General features: G+C 41.3%; 1 protein-coding gene across 1 annotated transcript; it reads right to left on the reverse strand.

Moving 5' to 3' along the window:
* Window positions 1–655: 655 nt before the first annotated feature.
* ALDOB (aldolase, fructose-bisphosphate B) lies at window positions 656–14,705 on the reverse strand. Its single transcript, XM_047768064.1, has 10 exons — window positions 14,342–14,705; window positions 14,086–14,196; window positions 9,482–9,603; window positions 8,468–8,679; window positions 7,172–7,226; window positions 6,064–6,224; window positions 5,098–5,181; window positions 4,083–4,257; window positions 3,468–3,667; window positions 656–1,180 (listed from the first exon to the last, which is right to left on the reverse strand). The coding sequence occupies exons 3-10, from the start codon at window positions 9,591–9,593 to the stop codon at window positions 1,085–1,087; spliced, it is 1,095 nt and encodes a 364-aa protein (XP_047624020.1). The 5' UTR covers window positions 9,594–9,603; window positions 14,086–14,196; window positions 14,342–14,705; the 3' UTR covers window positions 656–1,084.
* Between the last annotated feature and the right edge of the window lie 9,083 nt (window positions 14,706–23,788).

A 23,788-nucleotide genomic window follows, 5' to 3' on the forward strand; every position in this document is an offset into this window, starting at 1 on the left:
AGGTAGTATCTTGACTCCTTTCTAGGTAAATTAGTGTTGCTTTTGCTTTCCTCCACTTCTCTTCCCCCTTGAATTTCCCAGACTCTATCAGTTAAATTATTATTTTTCCCACTAAAATCATTACTTTCATATTGTCCAAAGTTACAATGTTTAAATTCTTCCTTGTAACTACATTTGTTTTTAATGCTTTTTCTATATATTAATTCTGAAAATTGGAATCCAATAAAGTGTAACTATGTAAATATTATTTACTGCAAAACTAGGTAGTGTGCTTGGATGGGTAGAGGAAGGTAGAGTCCTGTGTCACCAAATCTGGGCCACTTGAAGAAGAATGCTGTGCTCCAAGCATCAAAGTCACAGTGATTTTTTTATTATACTCCACATGTTGTTTGAAATCATTTTACATTGTAGTTTGCTTCATATTTTGAATGGCTTTCATTTCTAAAAGCCCTCAACCTTGAAATGTAGTTTGGTAGTTCTAAGACTTGGCTAGAGTGTGAACATCTGTGTTTTTAAATTTTGCCAGGTTATTCCAAGGAGTAACCAAAGTTGAGGATCCTGACCACTAACGTCAGGTATGCCTAGTAGAGTCAAAGGTAATGGAATATATTAAGCATTTCTAAAGCAAGAGCAGAAAGTAAAACCTAATACAAACTGAATGCTTGTAGAACATTTTATTTCTTTTTTGGTTGCAGCTGTCTCCTTCATAACCTACTGCTAAAATTGCTTAATGAGATACATTTCTCTGCACTCAGCTTAAGAGATATTTCATTTGGTTATTTGGATGGAGAGCTTATTTTGTTTTAAAGTCTGTTTTTAGATGGATGATCTGGGGCATGGAGAGTTGGAAGTGTTGTAGGGAAACCACTGTGTGGAATTTCATCAGATTCTTGATATCCAGACCTATGTTTCAATAACTGATTTTTTTTTCTTTGTGTCTAAGAACTTAACATGCATTGTGTTTCCAGTAGTTCCAGTCTAATTTTAGCTACTGTCCAGGTTCAGCTGAAAGGCTGTTGTTCCCTTTCAGCCCTCCTACCAAGATACCTACAAGCCTGAGAGAGAGGCTGGTTGGCCTCAGGTTCTAGTAGGTATAGCAGGCTGTGAAGAGCGACTGAGTGGAAGCAGCACCAGAAGAGCCCGTGTGAACATACTGTCCTTTGGCTGCCTGGCAGTTAGCCTAGAAAACAAGTGTGAGAGAAGACACGTTAGAGCAACCTTTGCTTGATCCTATTTGCTTCTTATTTGAAACCAGCTACATCTTCATGTGGATTTTTTTGTCTATACAATGCTTTTGCTAAACATTGCTGCTGATACCATCCCTTTCCTTCCATAATACGTTACTTCCTTGTTTCATCCCAGTTTTCTAAGCATTTCTCAGGCAAGCCTAAAGTTTGTGTCAGTTACTGTTGGGAAGGTTTCTTTTTAGTACCAACAACGTTGCAAGAACAGTAGTAGAAATTAAAGTTGAGAAACTACTCATACAGTGATAAGGAAATGGAAATTTCAATCCCAATGTGGAAAAGCTTGGAATAGCTGTTGAAGTAGAACTGTTAGAGAACTGACCAGACATATCGCCAAGCATCAGGCAGGTGCAGCTAAAGCTTCACTATAGCAAAAATGAATTTTTAAAAACAAATTTATATTTGTCCAGAAGAATATGTAATTTGTAATGTAGTTGTTATCATAATATCATTTGATCCCCCCTGCAAATTCCAATTAAAGGTGAGTTCAGAATTATGAAACCTGTGATAATATTCAAATGCTATTCAGCAGTACCACATCTTTAAGTCACTGTTGCTATTGTCTGATCTCTCCAGGACTTATTTCTACATCTACAGTGATTTTCAAAATTAGGTTTCTTGGACCTAAGCATTTATTAGAAATGGAAACTCTCAAGTTTGACTCCAGACTCAGTGGCTGGGTTCAGTCATCTGCATTTTTAACAGCCCTTCAGGTGATTTGGATGAATGCTCAGGCTTGGACACCACGGTTCCAGAGGATAAACTCAGCATCTCTTCTTTTGTGTGGATGGCCCTTCTGACTCTTACTTTTAACAATTCCTCCGCATATTAGCTATACTGTCCCACCTCATCAGCCCCAAACCAACACAGCCATATCCACCATCATCACAAAAGCATTATCTCTAAAATCTCACATCTCTCTTAGGCCTCTGAGATGATTTCTTTAGCTTCTCTTGGGCCTTCCTTTCCTTTAGTGCCTCATCATCAGACTTCTGCCTATACCTGATTCTTTTCCAGGCTCCTCTGTCACCAGCAAGCTGAATAAGGCTACCGCTCAAATCTAGTACTCTTCCAGCTTCCTATTAAACTTTTACTTTTCAACTCTGCTCTTTCCCATTTAGGTTGATATGAATCTTCCTGCATGCTTAAGAGAGCTGTTAGGAAAATTTAGGATCTAAGTTAATGTACTACGAACTCACTCTCATTTCAGCTGCACCTTGCTTGATGCTTGGCCATAAGCTTTGGTCAATTTCCTAGCAAACTACTCCAACAGGTATTCCAAGTTCCTCCCTGTAAAGACTGAAATCTCTATCCCCTTATCACTCTCAACAGATGCGCTCACCTACAATCAGTGATCAACCACAGCATCTCTCTGTCTCTACAGACCTGATTTCAAACCCATTCTGTTTCTTTTTTTCTATCTCTTCCCTCCTTTCTGTGACCAACTCTGCCACTTGTATTTAATATTTAGTCTCATGCAGTCCTGTTTCCTTTTTTTGTCCTCTCCTAATCTTTAGTGTCTCCTCTGGCTCCTTCTATTTTAAACATGCCAAGCTCTCTCCTATTTGTCTAAATGCTAAGCTCCCTGAGGCAGTCGCTGTGTCTGCTTTGTTCACCCCAGTCCTTGGCTCACAGTAGGTATTCAAAAAGGATTGTACTCAGTGAATGAGACTTTTTTGTCCTCATTTCTCCTGGTAACCTTTCTGGGTCTTTTCCTAACACACATCTTGAATAGATAACGTTTCCTATACTGAACCTGTTTCGTTGAGGGTCACCGTTATGCCCCTTCACACCAATAACAGCCTCTTCTCTGTCCTCATTTTTAACCTCTTTGTAGCATGTTGTAACTGACCTCTTGAAACCTGATTCTGTTTGTTCCCAGAATCTTTGGTTCATCTTAATATATTATTGCTGCTTGTCTCGGTGACTTCTCTTCTTCATCTTTCCAAAATGAAAGGTGTCCCAGGTTCATTTCTTGGCCCTCTCATCTTCCCTCTAAAGTAGCTCTGTGGAAATTGTCCTTTAAACTAGCATCATCATCTATACTCCCAATGTAGATAATTCAAAACTCTTTCCAGCATCAACCTTCCTACTAAGCTGTAATGCTACATTTTCAAATGCCTAGAAGACACTCTGGAGATACTTCATGGCCTGAAGAAAGCAATGAGAGCCGGACCCCAAGGATCCACTTGATCGAGTAGATAATAGGTAGAAGTTTCTTACCAGAGCCCGCTTCATAAAAGCCTCCTGGGTTGCCTTCTTGTTTGCAGCCTTGCCACCCCAGGCAGCCAGTGCACTGGCCTGCAGGGCCCGTCCATAAGAGAAACTTAGTTTCCAGGGCTTTGGTAGAGGACAAAGGTTGATAGCATTGAGGTTGAGAGTAGCATCTTCTTCACTCATGCCACCAGACAAAAAGCAGATGCCTGGAAGGAGAGAAGCCATTCCAATCTACTAGTCCGAGCTATGTACCCCGCTTGAAAAAGCAAGTAAGGAGACTTAAAAAAAAATGTAATGTCTCAATCTTTTCTCCACTTGATTTGCATAGGACTTGGTTGGAGAAATCAGTTTGCCTTTGCTGAGGCTAGTTGGGCTACGGAGAGAAGGGCTTTAGTAATAAGAAGGTAGTGAAGTGTTGAGGAAACCAGTGGACTGTGTGCATTTGGACAGACTCAAGATACATGATATCACGGAATTTGAGAGGAGGTGCTGGCTGCCTGTGAGGTGGCAGAGGTGTGTTTCATGGATAAAAGCAGACTCCCAGACAAATGCAAATTCTTATGGCACTCCTTCAAAGCGTAAGGACTAAGACCTCAAGTTATAGAAGAAAGAAAAGCTTACCAGGAACAGCTGCGGGAACAGTACGGTACAGGGCTGTGACGGTGGCCATTGCCACTTGCTCTGGAGTATACTTCTTGGTGCAGGCATGTCCAGCAGTCACCATGTTGGGCTTCAACAGAGTGCCCTCCAAATAAACATGATGGTCATTCAGAGCCTTGTAGACAGCAGCCAGGACCTGAAGGACAAGAAATCCCAAAAGTGAAATCCAGAGCCAGCCATAGAATCACCTAACCTTAACATTTGTACACTGCCAGGGAAGCAGGATGAAGGAATTCCCATGTGTTGCTTGGCCAAAGCTTCTGAACCAGCCCCTAGACCTAGTCAGGGTAATTCAATGCAAACCACAGCTACTGAGCACAGCCAAGTTGGCCTGTCTCCACTGTCCTTCCTCTAACCACTCAATGCATAGACTACTGGCATAGATCTAGTTCCTAAAGGTCCTTTTTCTTTCCCAATAGTCCCTTTGGTGAAATGAGCCTTCCTTGATTTAGTTAGCTGGGGCCACCTAAATTGGCTTCCATTCTCCATCCCCATAGAAGCTGAGTGATCATAAAAATATAACTTTTAGAGACAAGTGCTTTCAGATCTCATTTCAGTCCACCTAATTCTCCAAGTGGAGAAACTGAGGACTCTCTTACTTTGTTGCAGATATACTGTGGCTAATTTAGAAAGTCACAAGAGGAAAAAAATTTCTAATTACATTTTCTCATGGGAGCCTCATTTTATTCTAAAATTTCTTGAACTCAGGTACAAAAAGATATATATATATATGACTTGTTCCAGGTCCCACCCCTGGGAACATGGATGCTCAAACCCTAGTCTTGGTAATGCAGATGCTGTGCTTCTTCCACCAAAAAAACGTGGAAGGTTTGATAATACCTCCTTACCTCCTCAATGCTACATAATAATTATAACTGCAGAATACTTCATATGCAACATGATATATGTTAAGTAACAACTGTTACTTAAAAACAGATTTTTCAATGGGATTTGGCCCTTTATATTGACGACTTACCTTCTCAGTAACATACTGGCAGTGTTCCATGTCATGGTCTCCATCAGGAATTACCTCTGGTTCAACAATGGGTACCAGCCCATTCTAAGAAGGAAAAAGAAGGGGAGAGAATGAAGCTCTGCTCACTGGGATCTTTTCTTTAAAAATATATTTAAAAGTTGGAATTAATACAAAATTAAAGCCCTTACGGAGAAATATATAGGTGACTTAAAGGCAATGAAAAGAAATTTAATGGGATGTCTAATGAGCATTTGCGGCTTACCCAGAAAAGAAGAGTGAGGGGAAAAAAAGCTCTCCTGGAAATGGGATAAAATAAATGCAAACTTTTAATTTATATATCTTATTCTAGAGATGATTCTAGCCACCTCAGAACCTAGCTCTCATCCTTTTAGGGCAGTCAGGCTTAAATCACCCATAAATATGCCTCTTGTATGGGTTAATTAATAAGTTGAAACAGTGTTTATAATTCTGATTGGGAAGCCCCAGGTGCCTACAACTCAGGTAACCCCAACATAGCACCCTCACAAGCAAATCAGACTTAACTTGGGTCTCAGAGACACTTCAACATATGCCAAAATTTTAGCATCAAGCTACCATCCTCTAAGAAATTATTTGTATTGGTAATAGATCAGAGCTGCCACCTTTGAGCTAGGGACTTAAAAGGATCATGTCCTTGGACATTAGGCATAGATGAGCAAATGCCCTGGCCTCAAGAGCTTGTTGCTTTTAAGACTTGGCTTACAGTGCTATAGCAAAGAGCTGCAGTTGATGGTATTTGCCTTTTGAACTCATAGCTGGCTAGTGGAACCAAATACTTCCCCATCACACAAAGCTTAAGTCGTGAAAAATGCCCTCAAGATATACTGCTGAGAGAAGAGGAGTGATCATATGCAGTTACTGCAAAATTAGAAAGATAGACTCTGAAGAAAGCCTTCTGCTTTTTAGCCCAGGGGGAAGGAAGAGCACCTGCTGACAGATGCTGGCATAGCGGGCCAGGGCATTGGCGTTTTCCTGGATAGCAAGGTGGGATGGACACTGCTTGTCAATTCTCAGCACCGCACGCCACTTCCCAAAGTCAACACCATCTTTCTTATACTGAGCACAGCGTTCAGAAAGGCCATCAAGCCCTGCAAGTCACAAGAGAGAGAAAGGCTTATTTGTCCCTCAGTCCTGGATCTCCGGGACCACTGATAAAGTGAAGGAGTTTACCCTTGGCTTTCAGTCACAGAGTTTGAGGACCCAAAACATCCAGGCAAAAATCATGAATCCCAATAGTGAGCCAAAAGACCTGAGTTTAATAAATATGGTTTTGATGTACATGCTGGATACTTTGTAAGAAGAATAAAGGTAAGTAATATTTATTTTGTACTTAACTACATGCCAAGCATGATTCTAGGCATTTTGCACATCTAATTTGATTTCATTATCATAACAACCCCAATAACTGTTGTACTATCACAACCTAATAGTTGTATCCTACAACTTTCATGGTTGTATACTCATTTTACAGATTCGGAAACTGAGACTCCAAGAGGGTAAGTGATTTCACCATGTCTGCATAGCCCAAGAGTAATAGAGCTGGGATTCAAATTCTGCTTAGCTAACCCATGCTATGGTTTATACTTGTCTACTTGGACAGTGATATACCTTGCAAAATTATCTAAGTAGTAAGTGATGGAAGCAGGATTTAAACCCAAGTGTGTCTGATGCCATAGCTTGGGCTCTTGCCTCTCTACTATTGCTGAATTTTTCTCTAAAATAATACTCAGAGGTACAGAGTATATTCTCTGTGCAAAGTACTGTGGTAAGTACTTTATATATATTGTCTAATTTAATCCCTACTATTATTCTGCAAAGTAGATATTATTATCTCATTTTAACAAATACTCAGAACATTTAAGTCACTAGCCTGAGGACAGACAGTTATTAAACAGAGGAGCTGGGATCACAGAACAGGTGTGTGACTCTAAAACCAGTATGATATTCATATTTTGTTTTCTCTCACTCACTTCTTTGCTTGCCTTCATTTCTGGCATATATTAGCATGATTCATATCAGTGGGCAATCTCCTTACCTTGAATGGTAGTTTCTTTGTTTGTTCCTGCAAGGGGAGCTCCTCCTTGGTCTAACTGCGAATATAAATAATTAACAAGTAATTAGCAGGTGTCAGTTGTCTTAGTAAAATACAAGCAGAGCCCCTGGTGCTAATAGTTCTCATCTTTCACAAACCAAGGAGTTGAATTAGGAAGGTGTATTAGACATTGAGGGGATGCAATTCAGTCCAAAGAAAAAGGAGTTACCTAGAAGGAACAATGCAGGAGAGTCAACCCTAAGAGGATGGACAGTATGGAAAGCACAGGCCTGGGGCTTGGGAAGTAAATGATCTGATAGGATCTGGGGTACAGAGGGTCAGTATAAAAGTGGACTCCCTTAAATTATTTATTTATGTATTCAAGAGACATTTATTAAGTACCTGTACATACCAAGTGCTATTATAGGAGATACCAAGCTATTATAGGAGATAAAAAGAATAAGGATGCAGCCTTTACTCTCAACACAGCAGATGCTAAGAGGTGGACAGTCTGGGCTTGAACTGGCTCCAATTTTGCCTTCCTTGTAATTCTGTTTTCTCACCTCATCTCTAAAATAGGGATAATAACTGAGTCTACTTCCAGAGGTTGTGAAGAGGAGTGAACAAGTGCTTGGAGATGTAAGCTCTCAACAAGTACTAAGGATCACTCTTGAGAAGTTCACGCAGTTTTGAAAGACTTAATTACAGCAGAACAGTAAGTGCTTTAACCATAATAGCTATCACAGACTAAATAATAATGACATGACAGGAACTGCTTTTAAAGCTCATGACATCTTTATAAGAACCTAATGAGGTAGGTGCTATCACTTCCATTTTAGAAATGAGAAACTTGGAATTCCTGTTGTGGCTCAGCAGTTAACGAATCCAACTAGTATCCATGAGTACTTGGGTTCGATCCCTGGCCTTGAGCTGTGATGCGGGTCACAGACATGGCTTGGATCCCATGTTGCTGTGGCTGTGGCATAGGGCACCATCTACAGCTCCTATTTGACCCCTAGCCTAGGAACCTCCATATGCCGTGAGTGCGGCCCTACAAAGACAAAAGAAAAAAAAAAGAAAAGAGGAAATTGAGATACAAAGAAATTAATACCTTGTAGAGAAATGGTTGAGAGAAGAGGGTATCGGAAGAGTCTAGAAGAGGATCTGGTCCTCAGTGGGAAGGTGATGAGGGAAAGGAGTGAGAACAGCAACTCGATGAGAATGTTCTGAGCACTGGCCCTGCGCAGGCCACTGTGCTGGGAGTGTGGCTGCAGTGAGGCTGAAGCAAAATATATTCACCTTGATTCCCAGCACAATCCCCTTTTCCTTGAGGATGTCTCTGAACAGCTTTCCCTGGCCGTCCTTCTGGTAGAGAGTCTCATGGAAAAGGATCACACCCCCGATGCTCTGGTTGATGGAGTTGTCCACAGTGAAGAGGATTTCTCGGAACTGCCGGCGGTTCTCTTCTGTGTTCTCCACCTTGATCCTCTGCAGGCGGTTCCCCATGGTGCCTATGTGGGTGGGGGTGAGGAGGGGGAGAAGGCAACACAAGCAGCCAGGGTTTCCCTGCCACTCTCCCCTACACCAGCCAGCGACCTCACCACCACCAACGCTGTTTCACCCAGATTGTCAGAGCCCCTGCTTCTTTTTTTGTCTCCCCAGAGAAAGGATGTCAGGATGTCAGGATGCTGGTGAGGAAGTACATGAGCTGGGCGTGTCAGGGTCAGGGTGGGAGCCATCATGGTATCCAAGTGGGACTGTAAGGCCCTCAGGCAGGTCTAGCTCTCCCCTGGTCCAGCCCTGATCTGACTGGATGTGCAGACAGTGGAAGCAGGGGGTAAGTGTCCTGACTTCTCTGGCTTCTATTGTTTTATGGTGGGCTGTGGTGTCCTGCCGCAGCTTTCCTTTGTGCCATTCTGAGCTGCTCTCAGCTACAAGCTCTTCCCTGTTCCTGATGTGGACATTTCCCTTCTCTCCCTGCCCTTGCCTGGGCTGGCTTTATAGTGACATCTCAGGGGCAGCGGGGGCCTCATCCTGCTTATTGAGCTCCTGGCCTTACTACCACTTGGATTCAAATGATCCCCGGCGAGAGGCCTTAAAATGAAAGGCCTGAGCCTGTTCACTTGGTTTTCAGAAATCTGCCTTCTAGAGTGACAATACTCAAAAGGTCTATGCTTACTGAATATTCTGCTCCCACTCCTCTGCATATAAACCTTTACTTCCTTTGAGAGGAAAGAGAATATAATTATCAAGTTGGCTTTGCTAAGTGTAGAGTCAAAAGTATACTCATTGTGTGATGCCTCCAGCACTTACCCACAGACTCATCTGCAGCCAGAATCCCCTTCCCATTGGCAACAATGCGCTGGGCAATTTCTGAGAGCTCCTTCCTCTGTTCTGGGGTGAGAGCTGGAAATTGATGGGCCATGGTGATAAGTCTGGAAAAGAATGCAGGAGAGTCAATTATGAACAGAATGGTGGTGTCACTCACATGGATTCATGACCAAGACAGCAGGTGTGCAGAAAAGCCCCACAGGCTCCTCTGACATTTCTGGCCTATTTCCACAACTGGTTGAACAAATGAGGTCTGTTCTCTTTTATCTTCCCCTGGGCCTAAGTAGTTGCAATTAGCCATAACGGATGAAGGTGGAATGCCAAATTTCATGGTGACCCTAAACAGAATGCCTTCCAGGAAAGCATCAGGATCACTGATCCTGAGACTGAACCAGCTAATAAGTGATCCACTTCAATCTTAAAAATAGAAGGCAAAACAGTAATTGACTATCTCTCTGGTCTGTGGATTCCTGGTCATCAGGTGCTCTAGATGGCTAGAGGCCAGAACAGTGAGACTTTCAGCCTCTGTGGCCATTCCTCACTTTGCTCTATAAGCATACAATCCCACTAGAATATTCAGCCCTCAGAGGGTTTGGGAGGAAAAACCATTACTTGGTCTTAAATTTAACCTCCCTTCAGCTTTGGGACATAGAGGGAGGGTGAAGTATGTCACCTTTTTCTTAAATTCAACCACCTATGAGACCATTTGGGGCAGATGGGGAGATTTTTCCATAAATGCCTCTGGGATAGAGGTTCTATAAGTTTTAAGGATGCCAGTGTCATATGTTGATTCCTGCTCCAGTAATTCTCAGTTTCACTGCTTTAGCAGGGAAAGACTCTGGCTCCAAGATCCCCTACCAAAGCAACCTCCTCATCTGAATGGGATCATTTCCCCTGGGTGGTTGCCACATTGGGCTCGTCCTGAAGATGCAAGCTTACAGGGCTCTCATCTCAGACATCAGAAAGCATGATTTCGCATAGGTTGGATTATCAAAGAAAAAAATGGTAATGAAGTTTATCTCAAGCAATTTCCTATCCAATCCTGTGGCCTCCTCCTTTCCCCAGTCTCCTCTCCTTTCGTATACTCACATTCAGGGTAGATCCCCTGTGTCTGCTTTCTACTTCCTGGAAGATAAGGGATTCCTCAGTTCTCATTTGATTCACTAACCAAAGAGGTAATCAGGACAGCTCTTATCTTCATTAATTAATGAACTAGCTAAGTCTTGAAGAAGTTAACTGGCTTGCCCAAGGTCCCAGCTAGGACGAGGCAGAGTTCCCACCCAGTTCTGTTTCTCATGCCAAATCGATCTCTTCACATATTCTGCATCCTCTCAAGGCAGGCTCTCAGTATTCTGTCCTTTGAGATGAGACATCAATAGATACTGAACTAATCCCTGAGAAGGTATAACAGATGGCCCTCTTACTGTGGCTACTCTCACTTCAACACTTAGCCCCAAGGAATGGAACCACAGTTCTGTTACTGGAGTACCAAAACAGGCTAGTGGGCAATGATCTCTAAAGGAGATAATTTTCCAAGGTCCCTCACATCCCACCCACCTGAAGACAGTGTTTCCTCTGTTTATATATTAGTTCCTAAATTGCAGTCAGGAACTGTTAGCTTTCGACCTAATCTCCAGATCACCATGGCAGATAAAAGCCAACCTGAGATTGGTAACCTTCAAGCTCAAGTGCCAATTTTCTGTCTCAGGTTAGACATTTGCACAAAGAAGTTGAAGACTACCAAAAAATAAAGATATTTCCTTAATGAAACAAAAGGAAAACATAGCCCAATAGTAGCAAATGATCACTTATTGCCAAGTACTCTGCTAACTGCTTTACATGCACTATAAAATTTATTTCTCACAATAATCTCAAAAGGCAACTGGGCTTCCTCCCTCCCCAATCCGTGCCCTGCCATATAATAGAAAAGAAAAGAATATAAGAGTTTATTTTCCCAAGGACAAATAGCTAATAAGGGACAAATAGCTAATAAGGCACAAATCTGTGATAAGGGGAAGTACTCCCTTTTTCAAGGAAAAGAGTGAGATTGGCCAAAGGAATTGGTCTTTGGATGACTCTAATGTCCTTGATGACACCCCCAGAGTACCCCAAATCCTTGGGCTGTGGATCATACCCACACTTTACCAATTCATAAATATCTGAGTCACATAGAAGTAGACCAGACACGCCTGAGTTCAAGAACCAGCTCTTCCTCCTCCTCAAAGGAACCATAAGCAAGTTGGTAACTTCTCCGAGTCTTAGTTTACTATGGATTAAAGAATCATGAAATCTGCTCTGGTTGTTTAATTGCCGAATGGATCAAATGTGACCAATGTGAATAAAATGTTAGTACACTACTCATTGTAGCTGCTCAAAATACATGTGTTGAATCACATGATAAACATGAAGATGCTTTATAATGCATTATGAAAATGTCAGGTATTTCTCTTTTTCAATTTTTAAAATTAAATTTTAAAATTGCCTAAGGGACTTCCACATTTTTGCTATTTTCTTTAGTTTCAGTGTGCTGCCTCAACCAGAAAAAACTCAACCAGTGTGCTGGCTCAACCAGAAAAAAGCAGAGAAAAGGTCAAATCGAACAAGGCTGTTTATGGGAAGTTAAACTTCTACAGAGGGGTTAAAGTTCTGTACCACATCAGCACAAATGTTGCTTCTCTGTTAATCATAAAACAGGGTCACAGGCCAATGTTCACCCCTGAAAGACAGGAGGCCATCTGGGAGTGGGTAATGATAGAGAATGATTTCTGTGGCCCTAAGCTTCTGCTTACTCAGGTCTCAAGATAACTTTTTAAAACTATGATTCGAAGTTGTTCACATTGTATGATTAAGATAAAAAAAGAAAGTTTCAGAAAAGTGTGTAATACATAATATCACTCTTTTTTAAGTTAAAAAAAATTGGTATACACACATATTGTGTGTGGGTTCATATAAGCAGAGAATAACCACACTGGGGTTGCTTCTGGGAAATGGAATGGAGTGGGGTGATTCTCACATTTCTCTTAATGGATTTTTGTAATGTTTGATTTCTCAAACATTAAGTTTATACATTAAATTATTGACGATACATAATATATTAAAGGTAATATATGTGCAAATCTGGGAAAAGGATATGAGTATGAACATATATGAAGACAGAAAAACAGAGCTACAAGTAGACTCAAAGATGTCTGTATCAATTCTGATAACTTTAGAGATGAGCAAATTGAGGCCCTAGAAGAATGCCTGATGCCCCTTCTAAGTTGTGATATTTTAGAATTGTAAATCACATCCTACTGGTTTATAACTTAAAATTTTTTTCTAGTCTTTCTTCAGCAGAATAACAGATGAAACCCTACAGTATAGTTCTTTCTGCCTTCTTTGAAGAGGTTCTGTGAAAAGATAATTTGTAAAAAAATCACTATTTTATCTCCTGAAGAAATATAAGGAAGTAGAGAATCCAGTTGCTTCTCCACATACAAGGCAGATGGATTTTCAAGAAGACATGAGGGATTTATTCATTGAAAGCCCATGACTGTAGGGCACTTCACAGCACTTTTACATAGATATGCAGGAAGATTCCCACAGCTTTGTTATGCATCCAGTGCTATGGTAACAAGTGCAATGAGATAATCTAGAACAGCCTCATCCCTGGTACCTTTGAATATACATGAAGCACCTCAGAAAGAGACTTGAGTGTTGCTCTTTCCTCAAAACTGGCATGTAACCCAAAGGAACTCCTAGGTTTACAGCAACTACACTCCATTCTCTACCCCAGAACCTCAGATCTAGCCTGGGCCTTGGTGATCCCCAGATGTGCTTTGGCTAAAGTGATGGTGGTGGCAGAGCTGGAGCCCCTGCTGGATCCACATTGGTTCATGGAACCTGGGTAATTATTTAAACAGAAGTTTATTTTAAAGACAACATATCCTCACAATTTGCCTATTCTTCTGATAGTAGAACAAATGCACCAAAATACATCAGCAGCCTTTGATTCCAAATATCTTAAGCTGTAGGATCTTCAGAGTGGGAAATGTTATAGAAAGTATCAAAACAGGTAAAGGTTTGACAATTAATAATCAAATGATAACCATGCCATGTGTTGTCTGTTCCATTTTCTCATTTAAGCAGTGAGTGGGCACAAAGGGCAAAAAGGCCAGGAGTTCATTTCTAGGACAGAGAAACTTCAGTGCTGGTAGAAGAGTATGAAGAAGATGACCTAAGGTGCTACATATGTACATTCTCATAGGAATAAGCAGTTGTTATGGGGAGAGTAGGAATGAAAAAGAATCTTAAACACTGATTAGAACATAACCAGATAGGAGTATGCAAGCTGTTCTCCCTAAGCCAAAGACTCAGAAGAGCCCTCATAAAGCTAACACTGGTAAATGGCATTATTCATGAGCATTTTGCTACCAAAGAGGCAGGGGAGTTAGAGATAAAACACTCACTTCAGCAGATCATCACATTTTCAGACACTATCAAGTTTTTCCTGAAAATGAAAGCAAACATTCCCCTCTCTGTGCTTAGTGCTATCACTAAGCCCTCAGTCCTGGTGCAGTTCTGGTAGACAAAGAAGTTCTACTTACAGTTTGGGAAAGGAGAGTCCTCCTAGATCTCAGAAGCTGTGGATAAGGCAGCAGCTGCCAAATAGGATGAAGCTTGGGCAACACGCAGTTTTTATAGGCTACTCATCAGAGCTAAAAAAAAAAAAAAAAAAAAAAAAAAAAACCTTTACCTTCCCCTTCTCACCTTAGTCTGGTAGGGAGGTGTTTAACTAATAACTCTGATTGGCTCATAAACCGCCAATCCTTCCAATCGTGCTCACACATTGTTTGTACTCACAGAATGTTAAAGCTGTAAGGGACGTGTGTAGACCTTGTAGTTCTTAATCCAGACTCTTCATGGCACAAGAGAGGACACAGAGACCAAGAGGACTGGGGGATTCCCTTCAGTCAGGCAGTGAATGAATGACCAGGCTCTGGAGTCCACCAAGGAAGACTGGGAAGCGTGTCAGCTTAGCTCCAGCACCTACTACATATATGACCTTGGTCAGGGATTTGTTACTTCTTTAAGCCTTAATTTCCTCCTCTATAAAGTGGGGTCTGAACGTCAACAGAGCACCAAATGATTCTGTAAAGTGGGGTCTGAACGTCAACAGAGCACCAAATGATTCTGAAAAGTGGGGTCTGAACATCAACAGAGCACCAAATGATTCTGTAAAGTGCCTACATACAGCAGGCATTCAAAGGTCCTGCCCAGTCCCCCGAAACCATGTTGGGTTCCCTGATATTTTTAATGCCAGAACACGCTGTCTTTTAATCTAGTCTCATTCTCTCTCAATCTGTACCTTTTTGTCTTTAAAGGTGATGAAAACTAGAAAAAACCTCAAAGTGATTGATGTAAGCAATCAGCTCCCATAGTTACAGCACTGTCTGGGTACAAGTTCATTCTACAGGTTTTGTTTTGTTTTTTGTTTTTTGTTTTTTTTCCTCTCTGAGAATTAAACAAAAATCTAATTCAAGGGAAGGCAAAAAAAAAAATTGTGTATGTTTCCCAAGGCAAATAACGAAAGAGGCAAATACAATTTATAGGAAAATCTAAAAATAATGGAATATCTATGATTACAGGAAAGCATACATTCTCAGGAACATATTCCTTTGGAATAACATAAAATATGAGCAAAAAACCTAAAAAATCAAAGTGCTCTATGGTACAGAGTGTAACACTATAATGAATGAAATATCAATAAAAATGAAGGAAAACACAGTGGTCAACTGAGTTGTCTAAGAATTTAGGCTCAGGAGTTCCTGTCGTGGCGCAGTGGTTAACGAATCCGACTAGGAACCATGAGGTTGTGGGTTCGGTCCCTGCCCTTGCTCAGTGGTTAAGGATCCGGCGTTGCCGTGAGCTGTGGTGTAGGTTGCAGACGCGGCTCGGATCCCACGTTGCTGTGGCTCTGGCGTAGGCCGGTGGCTCCAGCTCCGATTGGACCCCTAGCCTGGGAACCTCCATATGCCGCGGGAGTGGCCCAAGAAATAGCAACAACAACAACAACAACAAAAAAGACAAAAGACAAAAGACAAAAAAAAAAAAGAATTTAGGCTCAGACGGCTTCTAAAAGTGAAGAATGTTGGAAATTGAATGTGATATTGAAGGAGACTGAAATATTTAAAACACAAAATTGAGGCTCAGTTGTCTAGGGAAGTTTGGCCACGCCTGTCCTAAGGATAACTGAGGGCCAGACCAAGTTCCCATCAGCTTTCTTGACTCCGTCTCCCTCCCAAGGCACACTTTCTGGTTTTGCATCTGGTGCTCATTCAAGCACCTGGCACGCGAATCATAAGATCAAGATGATGTGATCTGAGGACATGTGAGGTTTCATCCAATCTGATTTTAGTCAAAGGATAAAGGAAGAAGAAGAGGTGGATGGTGATAGAAGAATGGGGTTATTGACAATTGTTCAGAGTCAGGGCTGGGGTGGTCAGAACCATGACTGAAACATTCCACCTGTTGAAAATGCATGGTTGAGATAATTTTACTTAGGCTCCTGGTACTGATTTTTACTATAAGAATAACAATAATCATAGCTCTTTTTTGAAGTTCTTTGGTGCATCTGGTTCTTTGTATAAATGATTTCCAATCTCAGCACCTCTCCAAGGAAAGGTTTATTAGCCCATTTTCTGGATAAGGGAACTCTGGTTCAGAGAGGTTAAGTATCTTGCCTAGATTCACAGGAAAGGTACAGGAAGAGCCTGTCTCACTCCAAGTCAGGGCTCAAAAGCAGAGCTGCTTACGTTTTTGGTGACCTCAAACTGCAGAGATTTGCTCTTTCCCTCTCCAGCTCTCAGCAGTTTATAACCTTGGACATTAAACCTGCATTAACCAGGGAAGAATGACTTGTGTTGGCAGACCTAGATGGCCCTGATCTTGCCAAGCATCGTTTCACGTGAACAGCAGATTGGCCAGGCATGTCAGAGGAGCTTGAGTATGCCTGCTCCCTGAATGATGCCACCTGCTGCTGCTCCCGTGGCATCAGCATTTGGCCACCTCCAAGGTCTGATGTGCACCTGAAACTCAAAGTTCAGAAAAGCAAGGGTAGGGCTTATTGGACCTTAGAAAAACAGCAACTCCTGAGCAACACAGACTGCTTGCAGTTTTTTAAAAGTTTCTTACCTCAGTAAAATGTTCAAAATTGAGATCATGACACGCAGACCTGGAGGCTGTGAAACATTGTGGAATTCCCCAACCTCTTTAGGTCTCAGTTTCACCATCATTAAAATGGACAGTAATGCCTCCATCAGAAACTGATTATGAAGATAAATGAAATAGCATATGACAAAGGATTTACTACAGAGTAAGTTTTCATTAAATAGCTGGACCTGAATGTATAATTCTGATTTAGAGGCCTCCAGTTGTAGACTCTTCTCATAGGCAATAATAAGATGGTATCATTCATGACCATTACTGTCAAAACCTCCAATAAACCTCATTTATTCTCCACTCCCTGCCCCACTCTAGATACTTCCAGTCTGAATATGATATTTACATGAGTTAAAAGTATGCATGTATAGTATGAGAACTGATTCCACAAACTTGTACCTGCAAATAAATCTCATGTATCATAAAGTTATACTCGCTGTAGGATTAATAATCCATAGAGAAAGAACTTTCATAAAAAGGGGCCACATCTACACAATGCAAGTAAGAACTATGGATGGGTAAACATGACTTTAAAAACATCTTTTAAATTTGTGGGACAGATATTTCCCTATTGTACCGAAACAGGCTTTCATGGCTGGGATGGCACCATTTGTCATTATGACACCAATTGTCATTATTTTGGTCACAGAGACAGGGCCAGAGTTATCTCAGCATAGTTCACAACATTGTTGTTGAGATTCATGTGTAGGGTACTTTGGTAGCTACAGGGAGATTTTGTAGAGGATATGCTTTTACAGACAATACCAGATAAACTGGCCTCTTCTCAAGAAACTTATAATCTAAGAGGTGGGAGGAGAGAGTTGACATCAGAACCAAATCAAAATATGAAAATGGATACAAAAGTGCCAAGAGAGAATTGTGGTGGTGGCTTTTATTGCAGTGTTCATGAAGATTCTATGAAACACATGAGTGAAAAGGCTATATATTCTGGATGTTTATATGTCCAGGTCAAATTCCATACCAATTGGTTCAGCCCATCGGACTGGAGAATCTATGCCCTATGTGTGTCGAGGCAGCGACACTGCACCGCTGTCTCCCCAGCACCATGCCTAAAGCACTGTAGGCATAGAATCCATTTTTGTGAATAAATGAATCAATAAATGTATGAATGCTTTTCCATCAATATCACAAGAGCCTGGAGTAACTGCCCTATAATTCTTATTCCTGAGAACTTTGAAATTATTAAGAGATAGAATATGACCACTACTTTCTTCTACAATTACACAAAGTTCTGAAAACTCTTCTGTATTTGTTCATTTGGAATTTCACAGGAATTCAGGCTGCAGCTGCCCTGAAATACTACACATGAACCACAGTCCCCCTTCCCCTTTCAATAAATTGTGGTAAAATACACATTACATAAAATGTATAATTTTAAATATTTTTAAGTGTACCATTCTGTAATGTTTATTACAGTCATGTTGTTGAGCCACCAACCTCCAGAATTCCTTTTATCTTGCAAAGTGAATCCTTTATGTCTGTTAGACAACAACTCTCCACTTGACCCTCCACCAGCCCCTAGCAACTGTATTTCTACTTTGTGTCTCTGAATTTGACTACTCTAAGTGTCTCATATAAGTGCTATCATACAGTACTTGTATTTTTGTAACTGGCTTAGCATAATGCCCTCAAGTTTCATCCATATTCTTTTTAAAGGCTGCATAATATTTCAATGTGTGGATATACACATCAGATATATTATATACATACACACACATATATATATACACATATACACACATTGTATACATTTTGTGTATCCATTCATCGGTCTATGGACACCTGGGTTGCTTCCACCTTTTGGCTACTGTGAATAATGCCGCTATAAACAAGGGTGAATACACAGCTCTTCAAGACTGTGCTTTTCCTTCCTTTATGGCCCTTTATTAATGTAACAGCCTTATTGAAATTGAATTCACATACCACACAATTCACTGATTTAAAGCATGCAATCCAATGATATTTGGTATATTCACAGAGCCAGAGTATTAAATGTCAGTTTGTGACAGACATATGATAGGTTTTTTAAAAAGTTCAGAATTGGAGGGTGTAAATCATTTTTAGAATGAAGCTGGGGGCAAGAGCCACTTGGGTGCTGCAGGTGTGGGAATGGAAGAGTCAGGGCTCACCTTCCACCTCCTTGTGGTGATGTTTTTTCTATATCACTAAGTCTGAATTCTGGGTATTCTAGGAAGAGTCCCTCGTATGTTCATGTATCCAGGGCAAGTAAATTTAAGGATACCCAAATTCTAGGGTTTAGAATGCCACCCCCTTAACGCTAGAGAGTAAAATTGAAGCTTTAAATGTGATAATGAACTTGAGGTTTTTCTTGTTTGAGGAAATGTGTGTGTGCAGGTAGGATGCTGCAGAGGCAGAGTGAACTGGGAAGAATGGGCTGGAGAATTTCAGAATTGCTGAGTGGTCAGTACTTATCTGACAGGAAAGAGTACAATGTAGTCAGCAGTGACCACCACCCCCATTTTCCCCTAGTCCCTCATGGGGGGTTGTTTACTGTTTTGTCAGTGTTTTCTCTTGGCCTTTTGCTCAATCATCTCAAAGTCCAATTTTTCTCTCACTATCTAATCAGGTTTGTTGGTTACTTATGTCATTTATGACCTCAAGCATAATATTTCTCTTTCTCTCTTCCTTATCTCTTTGGCAACCCCATTTAGCCTTTAGGTGTGAAGGTTTTTGTGCCAATAGACAGAGCCCTAGACGAGGAGATATGAGGTCTGCCTGGTGGTCTAGTTGTGCCCCTGGCTAGCCATGGGAGTGAAGGAAATCAATTTCTCCCACATTCTACCTTTACACATTCCCTGATGTGTGAAGTGGACCTAGTGATACCACTCCAGTCTTAATCTACCATGTTGTTGCAATGTTTGAATGATATGATCTAAACGAGTGCTTGGAAAACTCTAAAGCCCTATAGAATTATGAAATATAATAAAATATTGTTACTTCATGGAAGCAGACATTATACTGCTCCTGCAGCATATACACGCACATGCATGCACCCACAAACACACACACATGTATAAGAATCAGAAAACAAGGTTCTGGCCTTAGCCTCTGAAGAGTTGGATGGCATGGCCCAAGGGAGGGCACTGCCATCTACTGAGCACTTCTTACAGGGCCTTTTCTGGGCTTTTCGGGTAGAACAATTCATTTAATCCCGACTACATCCATTACAGAGCAGTCATTGTTTTGGATAGATGGGAGTTGATCCTGTCGTTAGCTAAAGAGGTATTATACCACTAGTAAGCAATAGCGCAGGGACTTAAATACGGGTCTGTGACTCTAAAGCCTTCCTGGGACCTTGAATTTATCATCTGCATGGTGAAGGAGCAGTCCCTTCTAGCTGTGATATTCTGCAACCTTTTCCCTTGAAATTCGTGTTTTTGACATACACAGTTGTCCTAAAACAAAATAAATGGTTTTAAATACTAATTTAAGAAATGTAAATTAGACTACAAAAAATTTTTCTTTGGTGGTGTATTGGTGAAATGGATTACTTATTGACTAGAGATTCTCAACATACTGGAGTGTATGAAAGAAACTGGTTGGTTCTAAAACCCTGTTTCTAGAATGGGAGAAAATAGTTTCAAATGATGCAACTGACAAGGGCTTACTCTCTAGAATATATAAACAACTTATACAATCCAACAGCAAAAAAGCCAATCACTCAATGGAAAAATGGGCAAAAGACCTGAATAGACATTTCTCCAAAGAAGATATACAGATGGCCAACAAACACATGAAAAAATGCTCAACATCGCTGGTTATAAGAGAAATGCAAATCAAAACTACCATGAGATATCACCTCACACCAGTCAGAATGGCCATCATTAATAAATCCACAAACAAGTGCTGGTAGGGGTGTGGAGAAAAGGGAACCCTCCTACACTGCTGGTGGGAATGTAAACTGGTACAGCCACTATGGAGAACAGTTTGGAGATACCTTAGAAATCTATACATAGATCTTCCATATGACCCCGCAATCCCACTCTTGGGCATCTCTCCGGACAAAACTCTGCTTAAAAGAGACACGTGCACCCGCATGTTCATGGCAGCACTATTCACAATAGCCAAGACATGGAAACAACCCAAATGTCCATCGACAGATGATTGGATTCGGAAGAGGTGGTATATATACACAATGGAATACTACTCAGCCATAAAAAAGAATGACATAATGCCATTTGCAGCAACATGGATGGAGCTAGAGACTCTCATACTGAGTGAAATGAGCCAGAAAGACAAAGACAAATACCATATGATATCACTTATAACTGGAATCTAATATCCAGCACAAATGAACATCTCCTCAGAAAAGAAAATCATGGACTTGGAGAAAAGACTTGTGGCTGCCTGATGGGAGGGGGAGGGAGTGGGAGGGATCTGGAGCTTGGGCTTATCAGACACAACTTAGAATAGATTTTCAAGGAGATCCTGCTGAATAGCATTGAGAACTTTGTCTAGATACTCATGTTGCAACAGAAGAAAGGCTGGGGGGAAAATGTAATTGTAATGTATACATGTAAGGATAACCTGACCCCCTTGCTGTACAGTGAGAAAATAAAAATAAAAATAAAAATAAAATAAAACCCTGTTTCTTATTCCTGTGCTCTTTGGGTTTGTTTCAGCCCACTTCAGCACACTTTAGGAATGAAGAGTACCAGGCTAACCAGATCCAGAATTCACTTTCCTGGAAAGCTAGACAAAGGGCTCGGACACTGAGGGGCAGGCAGCCAATGACTATGCAGATGGCAGACCAGTCAACTGCTTAGTGACCACCTCAGTGTCACCTGTCCTCTCACAAAACGAGGAACGGGGTCACTCAGCCTCCCAGGTAATAATCCAATCACCTACAAACTCAACCTTCTGCCTTTCCTGAAGGTCCAGCCATAAATAGAGGATAGGACTGAATAATGAACATTAAGAGTTAAGTATGATGCCTGGCAAAAATTAAGTTCAGAATAAATAGAAAGTATTGCTATCAGCATCATCCCTTTTTTCTCCCAAATTCACTTCTTTCTCTGTCACCAAAGAGAAGTCATTTTCAATTTTTTGCTTCCACAGCACCCCACCACATCGTCTTCTGTGTCCTTCATCCTGAATCCTTCCACCTCACACCTACTCTCAAAAGCTTTCTCCATTTAATATTCAGGAAAAAATGGAGCTGGATGCCAAGCCATTCTCAAAAGTTTCTTACCTACACCCAAGAAAAGGTACCCTCCTCCTTAGAGGGTGGTGGAGAGCTGCAGATGAAGCATTACTTTTCTCACCCATTATGTAAACCAAAGAAGAATATGACTTAACCACTCAAAGATACAGTGAGAGGTTGAAGTAGGTTTGAGGACATTGAAGAAAATGTCAATATTATTTGTGGAAAGCATAGAGGGGAATAAAGGAGATGAGATGAATATAGAGAGAAGGCCGTGCACCCAGGCTTCCAGAGCTAGAAGTAGACTAAATAAATGGCTGGAAGCTGACTTCATTAGCACGCCTGTGCCACACCATTCAAGATGCACAACTAGCCTGCCCCACGGCCACTGCACGCCTGTCTTCTGTGACACAGCTGACTTCTAGGCATGCCAGGCCCTGCTGGGCTGCCAGATGGAGGTGTAAATAATAGGCTGGAACAAGTTATCTCTGTGGCAGGGATCCCAGAGAGGTCTCCACCCAATCACTGGCACCTGGCAGAGGAGGATGCATGCCGAATGATCGTGACCAGGCAGCAGATGCCCTCACTCCCCTGGAGGTGGGGAAAAGAGGACCATTCACTCTCTTTTAATCTGCTGCCTGTCCCAGGCCTACATTCTTTAGCAGCTAATTTTATTTTATTTTTTTTGGCTCGCCTTTGGCTGCTTGCCAAGGGAGACTATAGATATTTGATCCCAGGAAGGAATGTAAAATTTTCAATTAAAAAATTGGGAGAAAAAAGGCAGTAACTTATTAAAAATAATTATGTTCTAGAATGTCATGGTCAGAGAAAAACCTTTTGCTAGAACTCTTGCTCACATATGTGCAGGTAAACTTGCCAGTCCTTTTTCCAGTGTCCTTCCCCCCACCCCCCAAACCCCAAAGGCACTGATCTAGGACCTTTCCCCTTATACCTTCTCCCACGTTCATTTCAGACTTAGGAGGTTAGCTGCCTGTAGTGGTTCTGCAAATGTGAAAGTCCCTTTTGGGTCTTGTCGGAAAAAGAAGGCAAGATCACAAATAGGTGTACATATAACTCAGATCTCAGCTCTGCTCTCCTTGCCTTTTTAGATCTGGTATGACTGGCTCAAACTTCCATTCTATAACCTCCAGATAGCCCGATGCCTCCCCTTTGGGGTGGGGATGGGGGGGGTAGACTCTAATTAAGGTCACTCTGACTCCTATCTTCTCTTTCTACTGAATCAGTTCAGTCAAGCACACGTGTTATCCCTCCAGCCCCAGGGCACTAGCCCTGTCCAAACCTTGGTGACCTAGATGGGACACTCCACTCCCTCACTAGACTTCCGCAAAAAAGCAAAAACAGACAAACAAGTCACTTGTGCAGTCTTTTGGTAGTGTTAAAAAAAACCTGAGGATTACTAAAAATTTAAGAATTTGAGTAATACCAAGTTTTTAGATGCGTTCTGTAAAAGGGAGCTGGGAAAAAATTTTACAGAGAAAAGGTGGAAGCCAATTAAGGAAATTGTTGACTGGCTACCACAGAAAGCCTAGTTGGCTGTTTGTGGTTGGTTGTCCTTAGCTTTCCATTTCCTAACCTTGAAGCACTTACAGGCTTAGAGTTTGGTTGCTCACACAGGTGTCAAGGAATTAGAGCCAGCTGTGTCTCATGTCCTCCCTGTTTAATTAAGTTAACAGCAGACACAACTAAAGGATTTCAGAGATGAAGAGGAATTACAGGGCAGCCATAGAACAATTTAAAATTGAGCATTAGTCATCCCTATTCCTAAGAGTCATCTGAAACACGCATGAGATGTTGGGTGCTGCAGGTTCTAATCCTCTCCTCTCCCATTTCTCCTCTCACAGATTGCCCTTTCAAGCCTGCATCTTTTTTTTTTTTTTTTAACT

This window comes from Phacochoerus africanus, chromosome 2 (genome assembly GCF_016906955.1).
Source record: "Phacochoerus africanus isolate WHEZ1 chromosome 2, ROS_Pafr_v1, whole genome shotgun sequence".
Taxonomy (NCBI): domain Eukaryota; kingdom Metazoa; phylum Chordata; class Mammalia; order Artiodactyla; family Suidae; genus Phacochoerus; species Phacochoerus africanus.

Coding starts and splice junctions, on each gene's coding strand:
- ALDOB (XM_047768064.1), bottom strand. CDS start 9,593: ATGGCCCATCAATTTCCAGCTCTCACCCCAGAACAGAGGAAGGAGCTC. Junction 7,227..8,467: donor GGATTGTGCTGGGAATCAAG/GTGAATATATTT, acceptor TTATATTCGCAG/TTAGACCAAGGAGGAGCTCC. Junction 1,181..3,467: donor CTTTTATGAAGCGGGCTCTG/GTAAGAAACTTC, acceptor CTTGTTTTCTAG/GCTAACTGCCAGGCAGCCAA.